Below are 25,280 nucleotides of genomic sequence, written 5' to 3' on the forward strand. Positions count from 1 at the left end.
TTGTTATTTTAAAACTAAATTATTATCATCTCATCTAAAAGCTTGCTAAACATGTTACAACACAAGAATTGTGTATGGTAAAATTTAATCTTATTGATGAAACTATAGTTCATCAATTTTTTTTTCTGCAATATTTGCTAAAGAAGATTTATAAATACAATATGATTTTATTGAATTTGAGTTTGCACTTACATTAGAATGCGGTCATGAGCTTGAAACTTCTAATAGAAATTGAAGCTATTCCTAAATATGAAATTGAACAAATCGTGTTTATTGTGATTGATGCTTAATTGAGCAATTTAATAATTTTACTCGTGATGAATTATATATGAAAAGTACTATTATGATGGATAATCAAATTGATATTGATTTTTGATTCCCTAATTCATGATTTATATATTTATAAATTTTTTTTTTGGGGAAAGTTAAATTACATCAACATTTCAATGGTGAAGATTTTCTTTAAGAAAACTTGAAATTTCAAGTTCCATCAATTCGATCAAATCCAAAGGTATCATATTTATCATGATTAGTCTTTAAACTAATTGAGCTAATTTTCTATGAGGATATTGCTCTTTCATACGATAGATGTGCCATATTCATGTAATTTGATTCTTATGAAAAAAACTTGAGGTAAGTTAATAATATCAATTTTAATGTTTTTTCATCATTTTCCCTTTTAGGGATTTGTTATAGTATCTTTCTTAGTATTCATATGGAATGGTAGTTTTTTTTTTTGCATTATCGTTATGCCCATCACATCATATTGCTTCATTCATTAATTATATGTATGATTTGCATGAGAATATTTATAAGAAACTTACTTTTAACTATGATAATTATAAGTCTACATTGAATTAGAGTTACTAGGAATTCAAATTGGGTGTAAACATGGTTGATTGTATAAATTCTAAAAGGTTTAACCCCCTTAGAAATTAAGGGATATTGTTGCCTTCATAATTGTATAAAGTAATCATTATTTATAGCTATTTTGAAATATTTGTAATTAGTGAAATTTAAAATAGGGGAAAAATTAAAATATATTGATTAAATTTATTTTCATAGGTGATTTGGAGTAACATATTAAGATTGGGCATAGCATATTAGAGTGAAATATTATATAAAGTCAAAATGAGTCAAAAGATAAACTAATCTTTATAGTCAATCTAAATCAAGTTGTTGGTCTACCAATCTGTAACACAAAATACTTCTAAATATCTAGTTTATTTTTGAATTCATCATAAATTGAATTTTAAAATGATCTAAAGTTGTACTTATAATATCTAATGAGTTTAATGCTCTTAAAGCCAAATAATTGGTAAGAAGATTGAAGAGAACAAAAACACGGATTAACCTATGTGATTTAGAGGTGGGGTTGGCCCAAACATTGGTAGCAAAGAGTTTAAGGCAGGTTAGAGAGAGGTACTCACCTTTTCAATATATTATTGGAAGAAAGAAAGCAAGGGAGATCACTAAGCTGCCATCATTGGACTCATAGCTCGTGCACCATGGTAAATGCTGGAAGCCCTATTCGTGAATTGAGGATTAGCTGTGAGTTGATGATATTGACCCTATAAATAGCTCTTTTAGGCTGTGAAATTAATTATAAAAACTAAAATTTAATATATTATTGGCCGGTCTAGTGGAAGCAAGAGCCCCTAGTGTATTTACTATAACTTTGCCATTGCATCGAAGGGAGCCATAAGGAGTGTACATCAACTAGCAATGTCATAATGTGTCAATCTCTCATGGTAACCTTGAATTAATAGGAAAATCATTACCAACCCAACAAATTTTGTTAATCCCTCGTTATAAAGTTTTCATTCTAAATATTATTTCCATTATACTCTGATATTCTCTTGGTAAGCTGCACCAAGTTAGAAAATAAACTTGAGCCGAATCTGGGGAGCTCAGAATGTTGAACTGGCTTAAACCAAGCTAGATTTGCAAGTTTCCTATTAAGAGTTGTCCATAGCCACTAAGTGGCAAGTCAACTTAGAAAAACTTTTTCATGCATGAATCAATCCAAGGTTTTTAGTTGCCGAACTTGGCCAATTGACATTCAAAATTTTTTCTCATTCACCATACAATCAACTAGCAATACTCGCATGAGGCACTCACCCAATGAACTTGTCATTCTCTTTCTCCAAGCAATACTTGTCTTAGGAAGGCATAATAGGGATATGACTACGGGACCTTCACACAACTAACAACAACTTATAAATGTGTATGCTCTTGTAGTGAGCTGAGTCCATTGCAGCTCATCTTGTAGCACTGCCTTGACTCTGACCTACAAATACTGAATCAAATGTTTTGCTTAAGCATGAATGTAATGTTAGGCGCTTAGTCTATCTCTTTATCACCTCCCCCCTTTTGCTATCTACTCTTTATGTTTGTGGTCTCCCTAGGTTCAACCCATTCTTTTCTATGAAGGGCTTAGTTGGGTTCTTTGTAAGAGTTCTACCTATTTTCTTATAAATAGTTTTGGATTTAACATTCTTCTAGGTGTGGTAAGCTTATAAGTATTTTAAATATGGCGGGGAAATATCTCAATTTTTAAATATGTACACAAAGACTAATATACACATTTTTTAGCATTTCTGGATTGAAGATTCCCCGACTATGATATTTTAGAACATCAATTATACACGTCTTTTTTGATGTGTTGGGTAGGCTCAAACCCCTGTTGATGCCTCTTATGTGGGGGAGATGTAGGGAGGGTAAAGTCTTCATAAAATATGAGTGAAATCTCTAAATAATATTTTATTTGCAATCCAATCTACCTTCTGAAAAATGAAAATTTGATCTATAGGAAAAGTCTGTTAACAAAGCAGGGGCACGAGTTTTTAGAGCCCACAAATATTTTATACAACACTCTTACCAGAAACAACCTCCACTTTGGCTCTTTGTTCCCATAGGCGCAATGCTATGATGGAGGTTTGGTAGGTGGAGAAAGCATTGATTGTGGAAGAGGTGACCATCCTTTGACAATTGTGACTCTCCTCTCATTTATATGCCTATCCACATGCCCTATTTGCTATTGGCAGGTAAACAATTTACAAAGTCAAAGCAATCTACTATAAATTAGGTTGTTTCACCTCACTCAAGACTTAGTGTGCGCTGGTTAATCCAATTGGTAAGAGTTTTGGAAGTTATTGCTAAGGTTTTGAGTTTGATACTTGTCTACACCTTGACAATACCCATCCTAAGTGGAAAAAAAAAACTCTCTACTACTCAAATATGGTGGAAATGATTGAAAACCTTTTTTGGGGTTAGCTAAACCCAATAACTTTATGATTGAAGAGGGTTCTTCTATTCAGCAAGCCTCTATTGTTGATGGGGTTTGGGAGATTATATTATGGGAGGAGGTTGCAGTGAGTCAAGGAAGAGAAGATAATAAAGCAATGTAAGAAAATTTCTTGAGGGGCAAGGAGAAACAAATCAAATGGGGGCATTTCAGGTCTTCTACATATTGGCAATGGAGAAATAAACTTTATTAGGATTTGATGTTTTTAAAATACATTTATCTTAAAACTACAGAGCAATTAGAATGCTTCCTAGAAACATAATAATTGTTCCTTTGGATTCAAATCAAATGTATTGATTTTTTTATTTATTGTTGAGATGGATTTCAAATACATTAAGAACTTGTTAGTTTTGAAGTAATATGTGTGTACTGCATTTGGAGTAGATAGGTTTTGAATTTTCAGGTGTTTGGTATGAAGTAAAAAAATTTGAAGTATTATCTAGGAAATTTAAAATGCCTCAACAAAGGCTTATTTTTGATGAATTTGGAATCCGTCCATGAATTTGGAATCCGTCCAAATTGGGCAAACTCCTAATTCATCCTCGCTCACGATCATATCATCGCTAAGCCATCCCCACAACCTTGCGACCTTGCACTCCATGTTTTGAGTCTACGTTGACCTCACAATCTTCATTGATTGTTCTCTATTTTGATACATACTCCACTTTAATGTTAAGTTGGCAACCCTTTGCACGAGATAAATTTCAATCAATGCACTCAATCTCTTCAATTGTTTTTTATTTTTTTAATTTTTTAATTTTGATGGAACTTGATATATTTTTTATCTTTTTTTTTTTTCAAGCCTGAGTTATGGTATGGCCCATAAGTTCTATTTTGATTTGATTCATTATTTTATGCTTCGCAGAGGTTATAACATCAGCTGAGTTTCATCCTATGCAATGTAACACGCTAGCATATAGTAGCTCTAAGGGCTCGATAAGGCTTATTGATTTGAGGCAATCAGCTTTATGTGATAATCACTCCAAGTTGTAAGTGGCCATATTTTATATGTATTTTTACTGTTATATGTTTTTTGGTTCCGTGTGCACTGGTTGGGAAATGAAAGTTCCAACTGATACATGCCCTCTTATACAATGCCATATTGTTTATTTGTTTCCGGTGTAATGATGCAATAACAGGTTTGAGGAGCGTGAGACACCTGGGTCAAGGTCCTTTTTCACCGAGATCATTGCTTCAATTTCTGATATTAAATTTTCAAAATATGGACGACATATTCTGAGCCGTGATTACATGACCCTTAAGGTTATTTTCTATCCATCCAATTTAAATCGATATTTTCTGTTTTGTTTATTAAAGTAGTGTAAGAATACTTCTTTATTCTATGTAGCCCTTGGAGGTTCCACCTATTCAATGATCTGTCAGTGATATATGAGTCTTTTCTGTCAAGTTTTCCGAATTGTTTTTTTTTTTGGTGTGGAAAAGCAGGTTGACAAATGAAACTGATTACCGGAATTGTTTTGAGATGGTTTTAATGTTATAATAGGGATATATCAAGCTTTTAATTGTCAATATTTTTTTTTCTTGCAATGATAAACTAATGCTGTTATGAGTGAGTTTTGTTAATTTGGTAATAATTTAATTTGTGTTAGATTGGTGAGATTGATGCAAAGGTATCCTTACTATACTTATAAGTTTGAGTGGGCAGCCTAAAGCCTGCGGCTGCCATATTGCATTTATAGTATATGGGGTAAGGTTACATTTAACTACTCCTAACAAGTTGCTTCACACGTGCGGATCCAAGTTTGTTAAAAGGGTGTAAAATGCGCACTTGAAATCTAGTTATTTAAATTGTAAATTACATGTCATAAAAATAACCTATTAATTATGATTATTAACCCCATTTTCAACCCATGTTGGTAACCTTGCTCCCCTTTAGTTGCCACTTCACCTCTAGCTTCATCAGTAATCATGCTCCCCTTTGGTTCTTATATTCGTTCCTAACCTGCATTTCTAATGACTCTTATTATTTCTTCTTTGTAATCTCATTCTTAAAACAACCCTCTTAGAAAATCTCTTAAAGTACATTGAATCCTTTCTCTTTCTTGCCTCAACTTCCATTATTGATTTCTCTGTTATAATTAAACTCTCTTTAATTATCATGGCAAACCACTGAAGTCAAATTTGTTCCTCGCGCCCTCTGACTGCTCTCAAATATCACAGCTTGCCACAGGCAATGGTGGTAAGTATTTTTAGTTTTCATACATGATCTTATTCTCAAAAATACTATGCATTAATACTAGAGAGTTTCATTAATTCAAAATAATAAGGAATGTTGCAACTACCCTATCTCCATCATTCATTTTTTGGTTCCCCGTTTTTCTTTTAATGGAAGCAAATTAAACCCAATGACAATTTGTTTGAAAGCCGTCTTCTAAAGAATTGAGTATAAACTATATATTTATAATGCAGTTATTAGTTTTGTGTTTGGTTTTTGTGGTCATTAAGTTCACCGGGGAATGTAAGTTGTAATTTTCTTGACTTGCCCATTCATTATATTTTATTTTGATTTTTTCGTTAGAATTGAACTCTAATATCTTTTGATAGACTTTACCTAAAACACAGTCTGATATGCCAAGGGGGCCCACTTGGCCGGCCCAGACTATCCTTGTTAGACTAGCTTAGCCCCGGCCAAACCAGCCCTTTGGTTCGGCAAAGCCAAGGTTAACAGAGGGGGAGATTTTGGCCCCCCTTGTGGAGCCTAGGGGAGCTATTATTCATTATGTAAGGAGGAATTTAGGGAGTTATTTATGATTGTTTCCTAATTGTGTTTATGCTATTTATGAAGGTTTTGATTGTTTATGAAGATTTCCTATTTGTGTTTATGCTGTTTAGGAAGGTTTCTTAATTTGTTTATACTGTTTAGGAATTTTCCAATTATGTTTAGTATGTGTGAGGGCTATTTAAGGTGGAGTTTTGTCTAGGGTTGGGAGAGGTATATGTGTTGAGTTTATTTTCTAGAGTTTGGTGTGAGTTTTCTAGCGACAGCTTAGGTTTGTGGGAGAGTCGATCCACCTCTCGAAATAGTAGATCAATTGTATCTTTTGTTATTGTTGAAGAAGTAATAAAAAAATCAGCCCCCATATTTGTATTACTGTATTTTTCTTTATCTGTTTTGCTGTTTATACTTCGAAGACGTATCTTCCTATAATGTTTATCACATAGAGGATATACATTTCTCAACTTGGTCATGTATTTAATTTGATGAATGCTGCAGGCTAGATGTACTTCCGAATTGTTCATGTATTCCTCTTTTTTTTAGGTCATTAAAGTTTCTCATTATTATTTACTTCCCCTGATATCTTATTTTTCAGGTAATCCTGGTCCTGCATTTACCCATAATATATGCATTGATATTGTTTTGGTGTCCTTTAAGTTAAACTTTAGCCTAGTTGTATGATCACTAATCAAGTATCTTATCATATAGCGTTATTTTGAACTCATTCATTGGCCTGCTGATTTTGCTGTCATTTGGAATGTCACCACAAGTAAAAGTATTATCTGCTGTTTAGGTCTCCTTGATTTTTTTCTGCCCGCGTTTTGTTTCCTTCTTCTGGCCGTTTTCTTATTTGTCTACATTTTTAGCTGTGGGACATAAACATGGATTCCGGTCCAGTCGCAACTTTCCAGGTCCACGAGTATTTGAGGCCTAAGGTAATTTGATTAGCATTATATGCTATCTGATCAGTAGTTTTCACAATAGTGAATCATTTTTTTTTAAATTTTTTGTTCCTTATATTAGCTCAATATATTGTGCAGCTTTGTGATTTATATGAAAATGATTCGATCTTTGATAAATTTGAGTGCTGCCTGAGTGGAGATGGGCTTCGGTTAGCTACTGGTTCATATAGGTATTCTTTTTTACATTTTTCTGATAATGACTTTATTGACTATTATTAGTTTTCACTTTGATGATTATTTATATTAATTGTGTTAAACCAGCAATCTTTTCCGTGTTTTTGGTTGTGCTTCCGGAAGCACTGAGGCAACAACTTTAGAAGCTTGCAAGAATCCTATGAGGTATGTCTATTTAGGTGGGAATCAATGTATAATTTCTTAGTTGTATGGACATGCTATTTCATATTTTATGGGAATATGTTTGTCTGCATAAAAGCTCATACGCACTCTGCAACACACTCATCACTAGTTAACTTGTTTTTTTTTTTTCACTAGTTAACTTGTTCTAAGTGTTAGTGATAATAGCTGCATTAGAATTGTTAAAAAAAGAAGAAGCCATCTCTCCCAAGGTTCATAGTATTGTTCCTTTAAGAAGTACCATCTTTTCTCTTCTACTTGAACTTTTTAGAGATCCCTTGGCAAGTTGGCAAAAGATGGTTCGTTTGAAGCTCTTTCCTCTTATCTCTTCTTTCTCAAACATCAGTAATTTTCTATGTTGGTGAAGATTTTGGGCTTAGAGTGCTAAAATTCTCAATTTTGACATGCTTTCCAAGACCAATTTCTTGGAAGGAATGCCATAAAGAAGCTCTTCGACCTTTAGGGGATTGGGATTGAATTTCTAAGGCAAATGAATGAGCAACTTGAGGAGATTGTGGAACTATTGAAGATATTCTAATACCATGGGGTGAGGTTGGATTCTTGATAATTCATTTGTAGTTAGGTAATCTGGATCATCGCTCTGCATCTTTGATGGCACTTCTCAGCTCCTATTAATTGGTTAGGGATGCCATTAACTTCATGAGGTTCTCTGCAATGCAACAGAAGGGAGGAAGGAGGGATGTAATGACTGGCCATCAGTGTCAACTATGCTTTTGTTCAAATGTTATTTGCTCACTCCAGAATTATTATGCTTTTTATTTAAAGTTCTTTAGTTGCGCTAGATTCAACTGTTAAAAACAAACCTAAAAGGCAAGAGAAAGATCTACGTTATCATTTTTTGATTTTTGTTTTGCCAAATTTGATAGCATGTGTTAATGCTGACATCTTGGCCATAGGATTTGAACTCCTATGGAGCAAAATACTGCAATAATCTTGTGGGTCCTATGGCCTCATTTTATTTAGTTAGTACGAAATTTTTTGATATTATTTTGAAGATTAAAAAGATGCCAGATGAGTGAAGAATGAGTGTGTTGATTCTTATTTTTAAGAATAAAGGTGACGCACAAGATTGTGTGACTTATAGAGGAATTAAATTAATGTGTCATACTTTAAAACTATGGGAGAGATTTTTGGAGCAAAGCTTGCAGTGGGACACTAATATTTGTCAAAATCAATTTGGATTCATATCAGGTAGGTCTACTATGGAAACTATACATTTATTGAGAGGTTTAACGGAGAAGTATAGAGAGAATAAGGAGGATCTACATATGATTTTTTATTGATTTAGAGAAATCATATGATAAAGTTCCAAGAGAAGTGCTATGGAGAGCTCTTCATAAGAAAGGGATTAATAATGCTTATATTCAAGATATTAAGTATATGTATGCAGGAGTTGTTACTTGTGTCCAAACACAAGGTGGTTTGGCCAAGTATTTTCCTACTTCAGTTGGATTACATCAAGGATCAGCCTTAAGCCCATATCTTTTAAGCTTTAGTCATGGATGTTCTAACTAGACATTTGCAAGAGGTTGTACCATGGTGTATGCTTTTTGCTGATGATATTCTTCTTGTTGATAATACTAGAGAATGAGTTGAAGGTAAACTTGAATTATGGAGGTCAACCTTAGAGTCTAAAGTCTTTCGTTTGAGCATATCTAAAACTAAATATATGGAGTATAATTTTAGTAATAATAGATATCGTGAGGGGATTGTGACTTCGGGCGATCAAGTCATTAATAAGAGTACACGTTTTAAATATCTTGGATCTATTGTTCAGAGTGATGGTGAAATAGATGGGGATATTATTAGTTGAATTCAAGTTGGATGGTTAAAGTCGAGGAATGCATCGGGCTTGTTGTGTAGAAAAGTACCTCTCAAACTTAAGGGGAAATTCTATAAATGGTAGTGAAACCTACGATGCTTTAAGGTGCAGAATGTTGGTCATTAAAAGAGAAGTATAATATTAAGTTAAGTGTTGCAGAGATGAGGATGCTCAGGTGGATGAGTGGCTTTATGCTTAGTGACAGGATATGAAATAAGCATATACGTGGAAAGGTTGGAGTAACTCCTATGGAAGATAAGATTAGAGAGAGCCGCCTTAGATGATTTGGTCACATAACACGACGACCTTCTAATGACCCGGTTAGGTAAGTAGATGTATTAGATTTGACTTATGTTAGTAAAGGTAGAGTTAGACCTAAAAAGACTTGGTTAGAAAATATTAGAAATAACCTTTCTTTAGTAGATTTAGATGAGAATTTGACTCTTAATAGACACAATGAAGAAAAATGATACATGTAACCGACCCCACATTGTGGGATAAAGGCTTGTTGTTGTTGTATTTGCATTTCTAACACAACACTCCATTTAAACTTAAAATCTTCAACTCTATAACTGAACTTGCATTTATTGATTTCTTTCTTTTTTAATATTAATACACCCAAAATACACAAACCTATCTACTTATCACTTGGCCTTTCAATATTGATTTATGACTTTCAATTTTACATTCACTAAAATTTCATATTCTATATTCATTGTATGTTCCCTTAATCCTAAAGGCCTCATCTTTTTTAAAATTTGCTTATTTTTCTTAAGTTTCAATTTACAACTGCTCTTAGCTATCAAAAGTTACCAAATCCATGAACTTATTGACTTCGATGTAATCATAGGGTGACCGGGGCCTCTTTGGTCTTTCCACAACCAACATCTAATGCTAGTTCTCTACTCACTATGTTATGTAAAATAATATTTAGTAACTTCAATATGTCATTGAGACACATTTCTTTCGTAATGACAACAAATTAATTCTTGTGGTATCCAATTGTGCCTTTTCAATATTGTTCATGCCCAAAAATCATCTTCATAGTAATTTTTCTTCCATAAAATATCGAATTGCTTATTTGATACTGGCATAGTTTTTTTTGTTTTAGCATCTCTCTCATTACCCTCTTCATAATATTGTGGTAACGCTCAAATTTATTCCCCTAAAATCATTATCATCTCTTCTTTGTTCTTAATTACTTACCCTGAAATTTGTCCAACTATTTCACATATTTTCTTGAAAATAATTTTTAACAATATTACTCCAATATCTCCCCAAATTCTCGAAACTCGGGAGGTATCTCATCTAGGCTTAAAGCATTTTATTTTATTTTTGAATTAATAAGGTACTTGGGACATATTACAGAAGAGTGTTCTTCTCCACTATGAAGATTTTGATTATATACTGAAATTTTTTTTGAAAGGTTAGTTTTGCAGTCAGAGTTTAGTGTTAGTTTATTTAACCTAATTTAATAATATCATGCAGGAGGCAAGTACAAACACCTGCAAGGCCTGCAAGATCTCTTAGCAGTCTAACTCGCGTTGTTAGAAGAGGTAAATCTATTCACTCACTGTTTGCATCAAAGGAAACCGTAGGAAATCAAATGAAGGCATCGTTTGGGACGGCTTTTTTACTGCTTCTCAAAATAATTTTTTAGTATAAAAATTAAAAATTTTGTACTAAAAAGCTGTTTTAAGAATCAATAAAAAAGCTTTTTCAAACGAAACCGAAATCTCATTATGGATTTGCAATCATTTACAATCATTGATTTAAGCTTTTCACTATTTTTTTTAATTATTTTCTTTCACTGAATTTCTTGGCATCCAAACACTTATTTTTTTAAAAAAGTTGTCAGGATACCCTGCTATATTTTCTCTCACTACATCAGTTTTTCTGTGCCGATAGGAGCCGAAAGCCCCAGTGTTGATGCCAACGGAAACTCCTACGATTTCACTACAAAGCTACTCCATCTAGCTTGGCATCCATCTGAAAATTCAATTGCCTGTGCTGCTGCAAACAGCCTGTACATGTATTATGCATAGCGATGATGGATCTGGATCAACAACAATATATTACATTCGGTCAGAATTTTTTTGTTGGGAAACAAAGTCATTTGCTTCTTCATGTAGCTGCAAGGAGCTGCACGAGGGTTTGTTTCATCATTAGATGTTGACACTTGTTTCATAATGCGGCGGGGCCGGACGAGACTGCCGGAATCCAAGCGGAAGTTTAACCGCCTCTTGTTCCCTGGACGGCGGCGGCTTCATTCTAATTATTCGTTTTCCATTTTCCATTTACCAAGGTGAGAGAGATTGAAAAAAAGAACCAAAATCTTCATTGTGTTTCTTCCTTTAGGTCCCAAGATGTGATTTTAGCTCTTCAAATGCTCTGCTCAGGAAGCTCACCTGACTCTGATGCCCTCCCCGAAGAGGTTGTGCTGTATTTTACCTTCTGAAATTTCTGAATTTGGCTATCATTATTATAATTCATACCTTCAGTTTTATAACTCTTTAATCAAAACTTCAGTGCATCTTTCTTCTTCTTGAATAATTTTGAATTAAATTGCTAATTATAAGACATCTGTATTCTTTTTTATCATCTATTCAGTTCTATCTGCTTTAGCTCACTCTTAAAATAGGTTACCTGATGGTTCCAGCTTAAAAATAGAAGTCAGATTTCTTAGCTTGTGTTAAGGAAGGCGAATTATTGCGTCCAGTCACCGGATGTCCGGACATCTAATTAGGTGACGCCACGTCACCCAAATACATTATGTCCCGGTGCATTTTGGTGACGTGGCGACACCGGATTGATGTCCGGACGAATCCGGACACCAGACGCAATAATTTGCCGTTCCTTAACGAGTAAAGGATAACTGATATGGTAAAGAATTTAGCAGTGTTATATACAATGATTGTTTGCAAAATATTTATTATTTTGTAAAATATTAAGAGTTATCTTGTAATTCAATAAAATATTAAGAGTTATTTTGTAAAATGGTAATATATATATATATATCTCTTTTTAAGAGCCACATTGCATCTTGTGCTAATGTAGTCCTTCACCCTTCTTGTATATTGCGTCTTCTCGGTACTATTATGTATTAGATGATGTGGCGTGCTGTGATTTGTCTTCGAATAGTCTAGAATTTGCACATAATAATTTCTCTTTTTAGTGTCACCGGTTATGCCAATACAGACTTGGAAATGAGAATTATATAGCTTATCCTGAATCATAAAAGAGTTTTGAGTGTAATTTTATGCAACAAAATAATCATTTCTTACAATTGTAAATAAGGATATTGTATTTATGATCAAATATAGTTATTTTGATCATTAATATTTCACTTTAAATATGAAAATATAACAACTTCTGAATTATTTTAAAAAAATTTATAAGAAATTACATCCTGGGAAGTTCTCGTGTTACACCCTTATATTTAAAAAAAAAAAAAGTATCCAGAAGAGACAAATCTGATGAATCCAAGTGCACAATTTCTAGTTTATTAATAAACTTAAATATTTAGAAATTTTTTAAAAATATGAGAATTTATTCATGTTTTCGAATGGATTTTCCCAATTATTTTCCTAATTCTTCTAATGCGCATTTCTAAAATATGTAAATAAACTATATTTCTATAAATTTAAATGAGGATTCTGAGCAGAGTGGAATCTGAAATAAATCATATATCTACCCATTTGGAGAATTCGAAAGTCAACCAACCCTTAGACATGGGCCATACTTAGTTGTTTAGTGACACCGACCGTCAACCAACTATTATCGTTCAGTGGCGGAGCAAAATTTTTTTTATGTGGGGGCACAAATTATCAATATTAAAAAGAATCCTCAACCTTTTTCATCCCACGTTTACGAAATCTATCCTTTTTTTTTATTTTGAAATCCCTTTATGTCAAAGCTATCACCACTTACTTGAGACTATAAGCAATAAGTTGCATCTTCTTTGAATACAAAATTGTGATCAACCTCTCGGCAAACAAAATTTTAATTTATTAAACCCTCTTCTCTAAAATTTATGTCAAAGAGAATAGAGAATACATAAATATAATACACTCACCGGAGAATGATCAAACAAATTAAAAAATTAATTCATATAAAATTAAAATTTACTTGGTGAATAAAAATAAATACAAACTATATGAAAAATTTTTATTTAAAATATCAAAACTATTTAAAAACAAACAAAATTATACCACTTAGTTTAAAAAAAATTAATTTAATTTAACAATTTTTTTTAAAAAATAGAACTAATCAATTTTTTGAAAAGAAAATGATATAAAAATACAAATAGTAGAGAGAGAGCAAAAATTATTTTTTAACATTCTTTTTGGCATTTTCACAACATAGCAGGTAGACAGATGCTAGAGCGAGATGGCCTTTTGCACATACCCGAAAGAGTTAGAGAGAACAAAATAAATTTTTAATATGGTTTGCATAAGCAACTACGAGAGAGAGAGAGAGAAGGGAAATAAATTCAAGAAGCATCTATTGTTTGTAATTGATTGTAAACATCATTTCAGGTAATATTTTCTCCACTTAAATTCTTGTATCTTGTTGTAGTAGATATAATGAAGTCTGTTTTGCTTGAACTCATGTCTATGACTAGCTATTTCTTTAGTTTTGGGCTATTATGATGTGAATGAAGTATGCTATTATTATTATTTTTTATATGTAGACTCTAGTAAATAAAATGCTTTAATGTTGTTTTCAATCACTCCCAATCTTAATTTAGTTCATGCACTAACCATATTTGAATTTAAAACTTAGTATGATTCATTACTTTGACGGAGGAATGATGAAAAAAAATAGGAGAGTTGAAATGAATTCATATCTAGACATAGGATGAATAGGTTTTTGGAATCTATGGAGATATAATCATTGTAATAAGGTGAGAGCGTTACTTTACACTCTTATAAGCTCAACAAAAATCTAAGGGTGTATATGTTTTGATTCACAACATACCTAAGAAGAGTCTACTTAGGAAAACATTGTAACATTCACCATCATAAGTTCAGAACATATTTTACTTTGATTAAATTATCTTTTTAGCAATCGCATTAGTTGCTAGATAACTAATTTCATCACGATTCAGTAGGATAAACTTTGACACTTGTAGTAGATAGTAATAGGGGCATTTGTAGGATATAATTTTTCTCGTAGGATCGATACTCTACTTTTCACTTTATTACTTGATCGACACGTACACTTGTATAACAATTTATAAAGAGCAATAGCATTTTCTCCCATCATTATGCATTTCCAATAGTCAACCTACGACTCATTGCAGCCCATTGCTAGTCACGATCGACACAAATGACATCATCTTCTTCAACTCAATGTCAACCGTCAAATGACACTGACACCTCTCGTCGCTCAAACTTTTGATAATCCTTGTATATCATTATCAAACAGCTGCCAACAATCGACATCTTACGCCTATCTTCTCAATCGTCTGGTCTTCCCTTCTATCAAAAGAAAATTAGACCAACCTCTAACATTTTTTATCGCTCATTGCCTGATGCTTTCCAAAGAGTGATGTTTAACATCTAGTATCCACCAACAATCAATGTTTGTTTTCCTAATCTCTTGGTCGCTTCAATTAGGAAAACATTTCATATTCATTAGCCACCAACATATGATGTTCGTCTTTCTTATAGCATGGTCTTCATTGCCCAGTTTCTAAGGACCACCATCAATCGTCACCCAATACTCATTGCCAGAAAACTCTAACATCTCAAAACTTCTACCACTAACACAATAGGAGACATCTCCGACGACTTTACTCGAAAACATTGTATTTACACTCGCTCTAATTATAGAAAAGGGCATCATTGACACTTAGGAAGGGCATCATTTAGTCCTTCACTTACATTAAGGGAATCATTACAACTAGATAAAACCCCATAATTTTTCCCTTCTCAAGCTTTTCATATAAAAATCTTATAGCTCATGTGTGTTACTTTTTAACTTGTGCATACGAGAGATCTTCATCCTACCCTAAGAAATAAAATTATCTCCATTGCCATGAATTTACTAACATGCAACAGCTACTATTGCCAATCAGCCAAACACATAAATATTATATAACAACAACATTATACTGCAATAAAAGTTAAACTTAAAAGGGTACAATTTTTCCAACAAAATACTTAGAAACAGAGGAACATGAGAAGGGCTTAAAACAACTGATAAAACAATAGAATTAAGACCAGCATCCATAAAACCAACCTATTTAAATACATTTGTCATTTGACATGTTAGATTTAAAAGGAGAAGAGTTACTTTATACGACAAATAGTTTAAGATATGCTAACAACGTGCAGAATTAAGTGGTTGGAGAATCCCTTTTAAGAAAAAATGTACGCAGCTATCAAGTCACCTTCAGACTAGTCTCATATAGGCTAACTGATGGAATTTATTGTAAGAAATGTCTCAATGCTCCTACTCTTTTTATCTAACTACTACAAATGCTTCAAACTAGATAGCTTGCAATATCTAGGAGAAATGGAAAGTATAGGAAAAGCTCAGAATTATAGAGTACTGCCCATCTTTCACAATAATGTAAAAACAAAAATTTACCGCGACGACTTCGTATGTTTAGGTTAGTTAAAGGTTGAAAAAAAAGGAGAACTAAGAAATCTCATCATGAAGGGGATAACATATTGATCACGATAACCTGTTTATTTGAACTCAGAGCTCCTTTTTGCTAGACTTTGAGGATTTGGAAGCTGCTTTCCTTCTCTTCCACCAGTTTCTAATTTTCTTCAAGGCCTTGTTTACATGTCCCTTTATCGTGTTTCTAGTTACTTTAATTCCTCGCAGTATCTTCTCCTTGATATCATACTTTGGAGTAGTTTTCTGACTGAGAGCCTTTTTCTGGAGAACAGAGACAAAACAACGTTAATATCACTAAATAGCAGCAGAAAAATGTTCTTAGATGCCAAATCCAACAAACAAAACAACTTGGCAGGATAAAGTTCATACCAAATTTTTGCCAAAGTCGTCTTCACTATCATCATCATCATCATTATCTTCGTCACCAAATTTGTTGTTCATTAGATCATCTCTAGAATACATCTTCATGCCAGGTGCTCCTGGCATGCCCTGTCATGAAATCAGCTTAAGAGTTGCGGAGCTGTAGATGCATAAAATTGGCTGAATGTTGGGTTTTGAACAAATTATGTAAACGTACCTCCATAGATCTTAAAATCTTTTCCATTTCAGCATCTTTAGTGGGCTTCGCAACAAATGGTTCTCCTGGCACTCTAGCCTGTACACAGTAGGAGAGAGAAGATTACCAATAAAAAGGCCATCTATCAACAAGAATCTATAAGAATATATTAAATCCAGCCATCATTCTTTTGTCATTTATCCATCCATCCATCCATTTAGGTTTTGTTTGGGACGGCTTTCTATGCTTTGTTTGGGACGGCTTTTTAGTACAAAAATTTTTTTTTTACTAAAAAACTGCTTTAAGAAGCAATAAGAAAGTCGTCCCAAACAAAATCTTAATCACATATTTATTCAGCTTTTCCCATGCTTATATGTATATTTTAATTCACAGATATATTTCAACAAGTCATATTTGGAATTATAACAAAATTATAAACTGCAAAGCTTACTAGTTGCTACTTAAAAATCATAGTCCACAAGACAAAAAAATGCCTATAAAGAATGCCGCATGCTAATACCTTTGGAACAGGGGGTGCCTTAACAACACATGCTTTGGAAAGATCATTGCAAAGAAAATTGACCAGTGAATCAAGAGAAGGCTTGGAACTAAATACATACTCAGCAACATCCGTATCAGAGTATCCCAAGATCTGCAAAATTTAAGAAAAAGGTTGAATATGAACGATTAATCAACATTAAAAAACAGTGATAGAATCGAGTCAAATACCATAACAACGAATTTGACAATAGGGAAAGTAGGAAGCACGCGTTAAAGGAATGGGAAAAGGCGTAAACTTCTAACATGATTTGTACTATCATCAACATCTTTTAAATATTCACCAAGTAACACGAGCAAAAATGGAAAGAGGATTTCCGCCATTAATAAGCAGTTTAATTTGATCCCTGAATCAAAGTTGATTTGTTTCAAATATTAATGCATATCTACCATTTACAAGAAGCGACTACCAACCAAATGATTGGATATCTTGAGATAATTTGATTAACAAATTTTTTGATGAAATTTTAATTGCTAAGATTATGAGAAATAACTGAGAAAATAACATTCTACAATTACAATTAACAAAAAGTTGAAAAAATAACACTACAATTACAATTAATAAAAAGATGTATAAGATCTTTGTAATAATAGTAATTCAAACTTATGAGTCATTGAACATAGCATGGGAGAGGTAAAAAAATATAGGCTTAGAAAACTAAATTGGCATAGGAGAATTAATTTGGTTATTAAAAAAAAAAGGTCTACCATGGAAACAATTTTGTGAAAAACTAATAGAGAAGTATAAAGTAAAAAAATGATATTCATATAAATTTTATTGATGTTAAGAAGTTATATCATAGAGTACCATAAAAGATAACATGGGGTATGTTAAAAAAAAAAAAAATCCAAATATTTATTGGTTTACAAAAGTGAATGATAAAAGTATTCAATATTATTACAAGCATTTATGAGCAAACAAAACAATTCTAAATCACATGTTTTATAATATATTATTTACATGACAAGTGAGTTTTGCTGGGAAAAAAGAACATTTGAGAAAATTTCAAAGAAAAGAAGACGTCTAGTGGAATAAAAATAAAAATATATATATATGCACAATTTTCATACATGTATAATTAATAACTATCAATCATCATTGCTACAAGATTAATTGATGCTTAGGTGTGAAAGGTGTAAGTAACTTGAGTGTAAAGAATAAGGCTTTAGATAAGGACATAACTTCTAAGATTTTTTTTGGGATCGAATTAAAGTAAAAGAAAAGAAAAGAAATCCCTATAGTTAGGCTTGTTTATGAATCTATGCCAATTGATTTCATAGAATAAAAAGTGCAGGTATTTATGCTACGATAGAAGAAAAGAATATGATGTAGGATTAGCATGTGAAGACTTACATTATGAAATTAAATATAAGTTAAATTTAAAATCAACAAGCAATTAATCATGGGGATGCTTAAAACAAGCTTCAAACAAGTAATAAAGGCAATCCAAAAATAGCAATTAACCACAACCAAAATTTTGGAATTAAAGAAGGATACATCAAATCAACAACTTAGCTAACATGGGTTGGCAAAAAGATCCAACATTTAACATAGATCAGTTACTACGAGAACCATGCAATCAATGATTTAAGAAGCTAGCGGATTTAAATTAACATGAAAGTGGTGATGCCATAGAGAATTGGACTTCAAAGCTATCTACTTAAATGACTTAGGTATTTGCATCGCTGGGAAGCTTCCTTCGATCGGTTGATCTTCAAATGGTTGCTCCGTAGTGCCTTCCTTGTGTCTTGCTTCACAGTGGAGAAGAAAAGATGATGTCCAAAATTTGGAAGGAGGGAAGCCACGGTTTTTGTTATTTATGGGAGATTAGGAATGGTATGAGGTTAATTAGAGTGGTGGGGCTTAAGGGTGATGGGAGAGAGTGAGATTGGAAAATGAAAAAAAATTTTTGGGAAAGGGAAAATATAAAGTTAACTTTGCAATTAATGGGTCAACTTCCCATTAATTAACTTGAAGAGTTCCAAGAGTGGGCCAACCATGGGGAAAGGGAAGGGGTTGTGGCTTTTTCAATTTCCAACTAGTTTTGAGAATGAAAATAACGAGAGACAATTAATGGGTCAACTTCTCATTAATTAACATGAAGAGTTCCAAGGGACAAGTGGGTTCAAATTGGAATCCCAAAGTCAAAATTTCATATTTGGGAAATTTTGGATTGGGAACTTGGATGGGGAGGTAGTGGTGGTGGGCTTGCCATGGGCGGTGGAAGGGGAAGGGGGTTAACTGGCAGTTAGGGAGGAAGAAGAAGGAGAGAAAGGGGAAGAGATACAAGGGAAAAACCAAGAGCTCACCTTACTGGCCTATTGGGTACTTCATTCACGTTCTCCTAAGGCTTCACCACTCCACCACACTCTCACACAAGAGAAGAGAGCTAAAATCAGAATTTATTCAAAAATAATCATTATCATCTTACAAGAGGGGAGAGAGCCATATATATAGGCTGCACCACATGACAAGAAAAAAGACACAAATGCCCTTGATCTTACAACATAACATTAAGGAAAAGTTCACAAACTAAATTAAATCACATACAACAAGCATAACAACTAATAATATAACGATTCAATCGTGGCCGTCGATCTTCGATCCCTTCTATGATAAACTTTTCATGCATTGATGTCCCCATCATAATATGTTATTTATTAGTGAAATAGTAATCACCCCTAACTCTTTTTTTTTTTCCTAGCTCATTGCAATTAGATGGATTCTCATATTAGTCATTTTCTATTTTGATTGTGATTGTGAGTTGAATGAAAGTGCCGCTCAAGCCACGTCATTTCATGCTATTCGTACATTACTCAATCAGTGTGTGCAACAAGCAACAACTTTGAGGATCTAGGTCTCGGAAGAGATGTGGCATTACAAGCCAATAGAAATAGTATGTAATTAAGCTTCGTACGTTCCCATGCCATATAATACATGCGACTGCCCTAAAAAATAAGTGTGTAGCCATTACGTGCCTGGTGTCATAGATAATAGAACTAATTTCTGATAGAATGGCTAGGAGAGACCGATCTAGTTTGCCTAAGCAGCCCAACACTTAGGCTGGCCCCTTATTTAGAGCAGGCATAAGCCTACTATTTTTCCTCCCCTAGTGTGTTCCGCCTCTCCTGTGGAGCCCACAACTTAACTAGAGAGAGAGAATGAGGGATTAGGAGGGAAAATTTGAATTAAGAGGACTGTTTAGTCTTTTTGGGAGTTATGTTTGTGCGCTTTATGTAGGAGGTTAGAATTAGGGTTAGGGTTATCTTGATTATTGTTGAAGTACTGTGTTTTCTTGGTGTTCTTGGGCTCTAGCGGCATCTAGAGAGTTAGGAGAGAAAGATCCTCCTCTCAAATAGAGGATCAATTGTATATTGTCATTTTCTTTCTGTTTTCATCAATTTCTAATGTAATTGTTGTTTTTCATGAGTTTGATTGGAGATTTGTGGTGAAGTCTCGCTGAGATTCATATTTTTATAAAATTTGCTTGAGATCTACAAGGGTTTCCTATCAATTTCCAATACGAGGGAAATGTATTCATTATTATTATTAGTTCGCTTCATGTTAGAATTTATTGTTGATTTGAATCCTTAAGGATTTCAAGATTTGTCAAGAATGATCCCTATAAATATCTTCTAATTGCAAATTCTATTTTCATGAATTGGTGGACTTGCATTTCAAGATTGATTTTTGGATGAATATATTTAATGTAATAACTAGAGAATACTATGGCTTTCAAATCTACAAGATCGAATTTTGATAGCAAATACCAATATGCTTTTAATTGATTTCAGTTTTATAAGATCAACTGTTATAACATATAATGACATTTCAACAATTTTTAGGGAATTCAAGACTTGCAAATTTGGGATTTGAATGATTATTAATATGGGATTATTGATGTATGTAAATGGGATATTACTTAATTGAACTTTTACACTCCTCCAAAACTAGCATGTTGGTTGCATACAAGCTCTTCGAGTGTTGAGCACGTATTGATAGTTAATTTTTGAAAGAAGTCTCTCCTTATATTCGCATGAGATATAGACCTCTAATTCAATAAATTCTTACATAGTTACGTTTTTGTTTGCATAATTGTTTTCAAACATGATTCATTTCGTTCAAATATATTACAATATAGATTTTATGATTGTGGTGTAAGTCTTGATCAAAGTGCAATTTTTTATCCTAAACTTCTTTTGAAACTTATAATTGAACAATCATTAAGTCATAGTTTGAGATGAATTTTTTGTATTATCTATTTTTGACAACAAATGAATTTTTGCCCGCATTAAAAGTTTATGGATTTAAATTTGATTGTTCGTGAGATTTTATATCTCACGCTAGATATACATTATAAAATCCTAGACCCTAAGACATCCAACATCAAATATAGTGTTAGAGCTTAATGATGGTCAAAATGTCAATTAAAAATGGACCTCAATGTCAATTACAATGAACAAATCATCAAATGGATTTGACAACTTTGCAACATTAATTGGTTGAATTACGGAACAAGTAAAATAAAATGATTGAAGACAGAACGCAAGTGTACAAGCAAATTAATGCTTTGGAAACTAACCGATTAAAAAAGTTGAATCTAATTAAAATAATGGATCTATCTACTTGAATGTTAACACAATTTGGAGACAAGATATTCTTGGCAAGATAAAAAAAATCAAGATGGATATTATAGGGTGTATGTGATGATCTATGTTGCACCGATACACCTATTTATGAAGGCGTGCTGTATCGGATACGAGTCGGACAGGGATACGTGTCTGATACCGCACCGATACATGTCGAATACGTCAAAATCGTATCCAATTAAAATACTATTTAATTTCAAAAGGAAACAAGTATCCGATATGCGTGTCCGTTGAAAGAAGAAAAAAATTCGAAAAAAAGACGTGTCATATTTACTTCCGCGACTGCAAGTAAGGTTCTCTCATTTTCAAACCGGCGAGCCATTTACATTGATGTTAGTTTACCAGAAAATAGGATATTAAGGCATCAAATTATTTTGCATTTGTAATGCTTTGACTTTTGTTTCATGTATTAAAAAAATATTGTTATTGTGGTTTGTATGTCTTCTTAAACGGAAAAAAAAGTTTAGCTCTCATATGTTATTCAGTAAACATGCCACCAAATCATGCAACAACATAATTAGTAGAATCATGCCACAAGATTATTATTAGGCAATGAGTTTTAACTCTTCCCTTGACTCAATGCTAACTTTTATTTTGATATTATAAGCTACAAGGCTACAAATGATATTGCTTTCATTTTTTTTTGTCATTTCAAATATTATGCTTTGATTGTTTTCTTAATTTTTATGTATGATATATAAATTATAATGCCGTGTTCGCACCGTCCTTGTATCCTACATTTTTAAGAATTGATGTGCACTGTATCTATACCGTGTTGTATCCGTGTCGCCGTACCCGTATCAGTGCAACATACGTGATGATTAAGCTTATGGAAATCATAAAAATCCACATTATGACATAGATGATATGACTAAGAAAGTTAAAATTGAAGCATCTACAATGATAGAAAAAAATAACCCTATGTTTATTTACTAGGTAATGGATATGGACAAGTTCTTTGAGAGAGAGATGATGTTAAGGTGAGCGTCACGTAATATTTGCAAAATTTAAATTAATTTAGCGAGCTAAAATGTACTAAATGAGTACGGAAAACAAAGGGAAAGATTTGATAACGTGCCTAGAACTACTTGGGATGAAATGAACTAATTATTAATAGAGAAATATATCCTTGAGTGTTACATGCATCATAAACATTATCTAGTAATTGCATATTTTAAAACAATATTCAATTCAAAATTTTATATTATTCAATTATAAACATGGTTTTGAAATGCAGTTGCAAATTATTTTGTGAATTGATCTTAAGTTGGTCAAATAATTGCTAAGTAGGTTTATAACTGGGCTATTGCCTTGAACCAGCCAGGTTGGCAAGTTGGAGAGGTCGTCCTTATGAATTTCAAACCTGCTCTAAAATGATATTGAGTCAATTAGATGGGTTGACTCTAAATCTACTTTAAACTCGGCTAGAGTGTGAATCAAAATATTAGAATTATAGTTGACGCAGATTCAATTCCAAATCGAAATGATATTGGCGCTAAACAACAAATAGTCGCCAAAGCAGTCTATTCTACACTGAAAAATACAATTTTCTTACAAACAATCGATGAATCAGATGAAATTACCTCTTGACATGCTCGCTCAATTGTTTTGCACTCAGAATTACATTGCCCTTCTACTCCCTGCTCCACAAGCTGCAGCGCAAATCAAAACAAATAAGGAACACAAAAAAACACAATATCTGGATCATAATCAAATTGAAATATCACGATATGTTCCTTTCCTTTACCTCTAATTTATCCCCTTTCTCCACGATGTCGATCTGAAGAATCCAGTCCGCTTCCGCTTTCTTCAGATTACAAACATTCTCCGCTATCTCAATCACCTCGTATTCGGATATCTAGTCACAACCACCATAAGGCAAACAGTCAACAGTCGGATCAGATGAAAGAAGACAGCGAAGAAAACGCATGATCGATAACCTTCTTCGGCGAGATCTTGGATTCCTTTCCCTTAACCTGGTTGTAGATCTGTTGAGCGATCTTCTCACAAACTTGGCACTTGATGTACTGGATGTCCTCCTTCCTTGCCGCAGAGGGGGGCGCCTTCTTCTTGGGAGAAGCTATGGACAAGGGAACGAAGGATGATAAGAAGATCAGAAGAAATAGCGCAGTAAGAACATAGAGTTTCCTCGCCATTTCTCTCCGTCTCTCCGGCCCTCGTGAGCTCGTTGTTCGTTTTGTGCCGACCACCGAAGGCGTGAGGCACAGTCGGGACTAGACTTTTGTACTTCAATGAAGTTAGTCGTGTGCAATGGGTTCGGATTCCGGAATACAATGATATAATAAATAATAAATTATTAAAAATTAATAAAATTAATATAATAATATGATAATTTAATTTTAAATTTAAATATAATTTTATCCTATCATATATATTCCTGTGTGAATTTGTTTGTCTTGAAATAAAATGTTTTAAATTTTGAATAACTTGATTTCAAAATATTAATTAAAATTCCTAATTTAATTTGAATTTTATTCATAATATTTGAAATTTATGATATTTAATATATTTAAAAGATTTAAAATATTTTAATATAATTTGAAAATAATGTTCATAAAACAACAACAAAAACAACAATCCTTTGTCCCACTACGTGGGGTCGGCTAAATATTGTTAATATAAATTTTAAATTACATTGATATAATTTTTTTTTAATATTTTATGAAAGATAAAAAATATTTCAAAGTATATTACTTTAAAATTTTAATATTTTAAATTATTTTTAATCAAATATTAATTAAAAATACTTAATATTTAAAATAATTTAAATTATATTTAATATTTTAAATAAATATTTATTTTAAATTAAAGGATTTAGTTAACTAAGCATTTTGATATATTATAATGTTTTTTATATTTAATTTTTAATAGTTTTTTGAAGCTTTCTATCAATTAATTATAATTAAAACTAATTAAATTGAATTTAGAAGAAAATAGCGGCACGACAGCTGCGGCAAGACACATGGCGAGCTTCCATTCGCTGCTCTAAACTACCAAGCAATGATTGGGTATCACTTATCCATGTCAGTGTGCAATGCTAAGTGTCGGATGCACCGTGGTTTGAAATGAACAGCCCTGATTGAGCCAGATGGAGAGATCAACTGCATGAACAGATCTGCGATTAGTCAAAGATGTGGAGCGACTTGATCTGGACCTTTGATCATGCGTTCAATGGTCCAAAAAATATACATCAAGCATACATTACGAATAAACCCTAGAGTTGGTTTTTGTCCCATTTGCTCGATCGGATGGACCAAATTCAATGAAATTTTAAACTTAGGTTAAGTTAATAAGCATAAAATATGGGGTATACTTTTAACAGCTTGAAAAATCACTTAATAAAAAGCTAATTAAACCTAAATAAAGTAACATAGAGTTTTAAAGGAATTTTACTGTTGGATTTGCAGGCAAATGATTTGGTTGAGATTGTAGGCTGTCCACGCTAAATTCCCTTGAAGAAATAGTAGTTCGAAACACAACGGATCTAGGGATTTAGGCTTTGGACAAAGTATGGCTTTATGTTAGGGCTTTATGTGAAGGAGTCTCTAAAGAGCCCAAAAGAATAGAGTATTCACTTAGAGAGCTAGAATTGAATGATAACTTTTTGGTATTTTTTCCCTATTCAATTATCTCCATGCCAAATGGATGGCTGAGATCAA

General features: G+C 32.8%; 2 protein-coding genes across 2 annotated transcripts in view; one reads left to right on the forward strand and one right to left on the reverse strand.

Annotated features, from left to right (window-relative positions):
* Positions 1-11,783, forward strand: part of LOC110101648 (serine/threonine protein phosphatase 2A 55 kDa regulatory subunit B beta isoform) — a 33,960-nt gene extending 22,177 nt beyond the window's left edge. The window contains exons 8-14 of the mRNA XM_020829635.2: positions 4,173-4,296; positions 4,447-4,570; positions 6,911-6,979; positions 7,085-7,176; positions 7,268-7,345; positions 10,692-10,759; positions 11,112-11,783. Coding sequence (XP_020685294.1) covers positions 4,173-4,296; positions 4,447-4,570; positions 6,911-6,979; positions 7,085-7,176; positions 7,268-7,345; positions 10,692-10,759; positions 11,112-11,248 — 692 coding nt within the window. The 3' untranslated portion in view covers positions 11,249-11,783. The remainder of the gene's footprint in view (positions 1-4,172; positions 4,297-4,446; positions 4,571-6,910; positions 6,980-7,084; positions 7,177-7,267; positions 7,346-10,691; positions 10,760-11,111) is intronic.
* A 3,652-nt stretch (positions 11,784-15,435) lies between these two features.
* On the reverse strand, positions 15,436-23,866 carry LOC110101649. The gene is made up of 7 exons (XM_020829637.2): positions 23,541-23,866; positions 23,348-23,458; positions 23,184-23,252; positions 16,913-17,044; positions 16,414-16,491; positions 16,206-16,325; positions 15,436-16,097 (listed from the first exon to the last, which is right to left on the reverse strand). Exons 1-7 carry the CDS (start codon positions 23,754-23,756, stop codon positions 15,912-15,914), a joined length of 912 nt encoding a protein of 303 aa, XP_020685296.1. The 5' UTR covers positions 23,757-23,866; the 3' UTR covers positions 15,436-15,911.
* Positions 23,867-25,280: the final 1,414 nt, after the last annotated feature.

The sequence above is a fragment of the Dendrobium catenatum genome, unplaced genomic scaffold, assembly GCF_001605985.2.
Source record: "Dendrobium catenatum unplaced genomic scaffold, ASM160598v2 fragScaff_scaffold_1336, whole genome shotgun sequence".
Taxonomy (NCBI): Eukaryota; Viridiplantae; Streptophyta; class Magnoliopsida; order Asparagales; family Orchidaceae; genus Dendrobium; species Dendrobium catenatum.

Coding starts and splice junctions, on each gene's coding strand:
- LOC110101649 (XM_020829637.2), bottom strand. CDS start 23,756: ATGGCGAGGAAACTCTATGTTCTTACTGCGCTATTTCTTCTGATCTTC. Junction 17,045..23,183: donor TTGAGCGAGCATGTCAAGAG/GTAATTTCATCT, acceptor TAAATTTTGCAG/ATCTTGGGATACTCTGATAC. Junction 16,326..16,413: donor AGATTTTAAGATCTATGGAG/GTACGTTTACAT, acceptor ATTTCATGACAG/GGCATGCCAGGAGCACCTGG.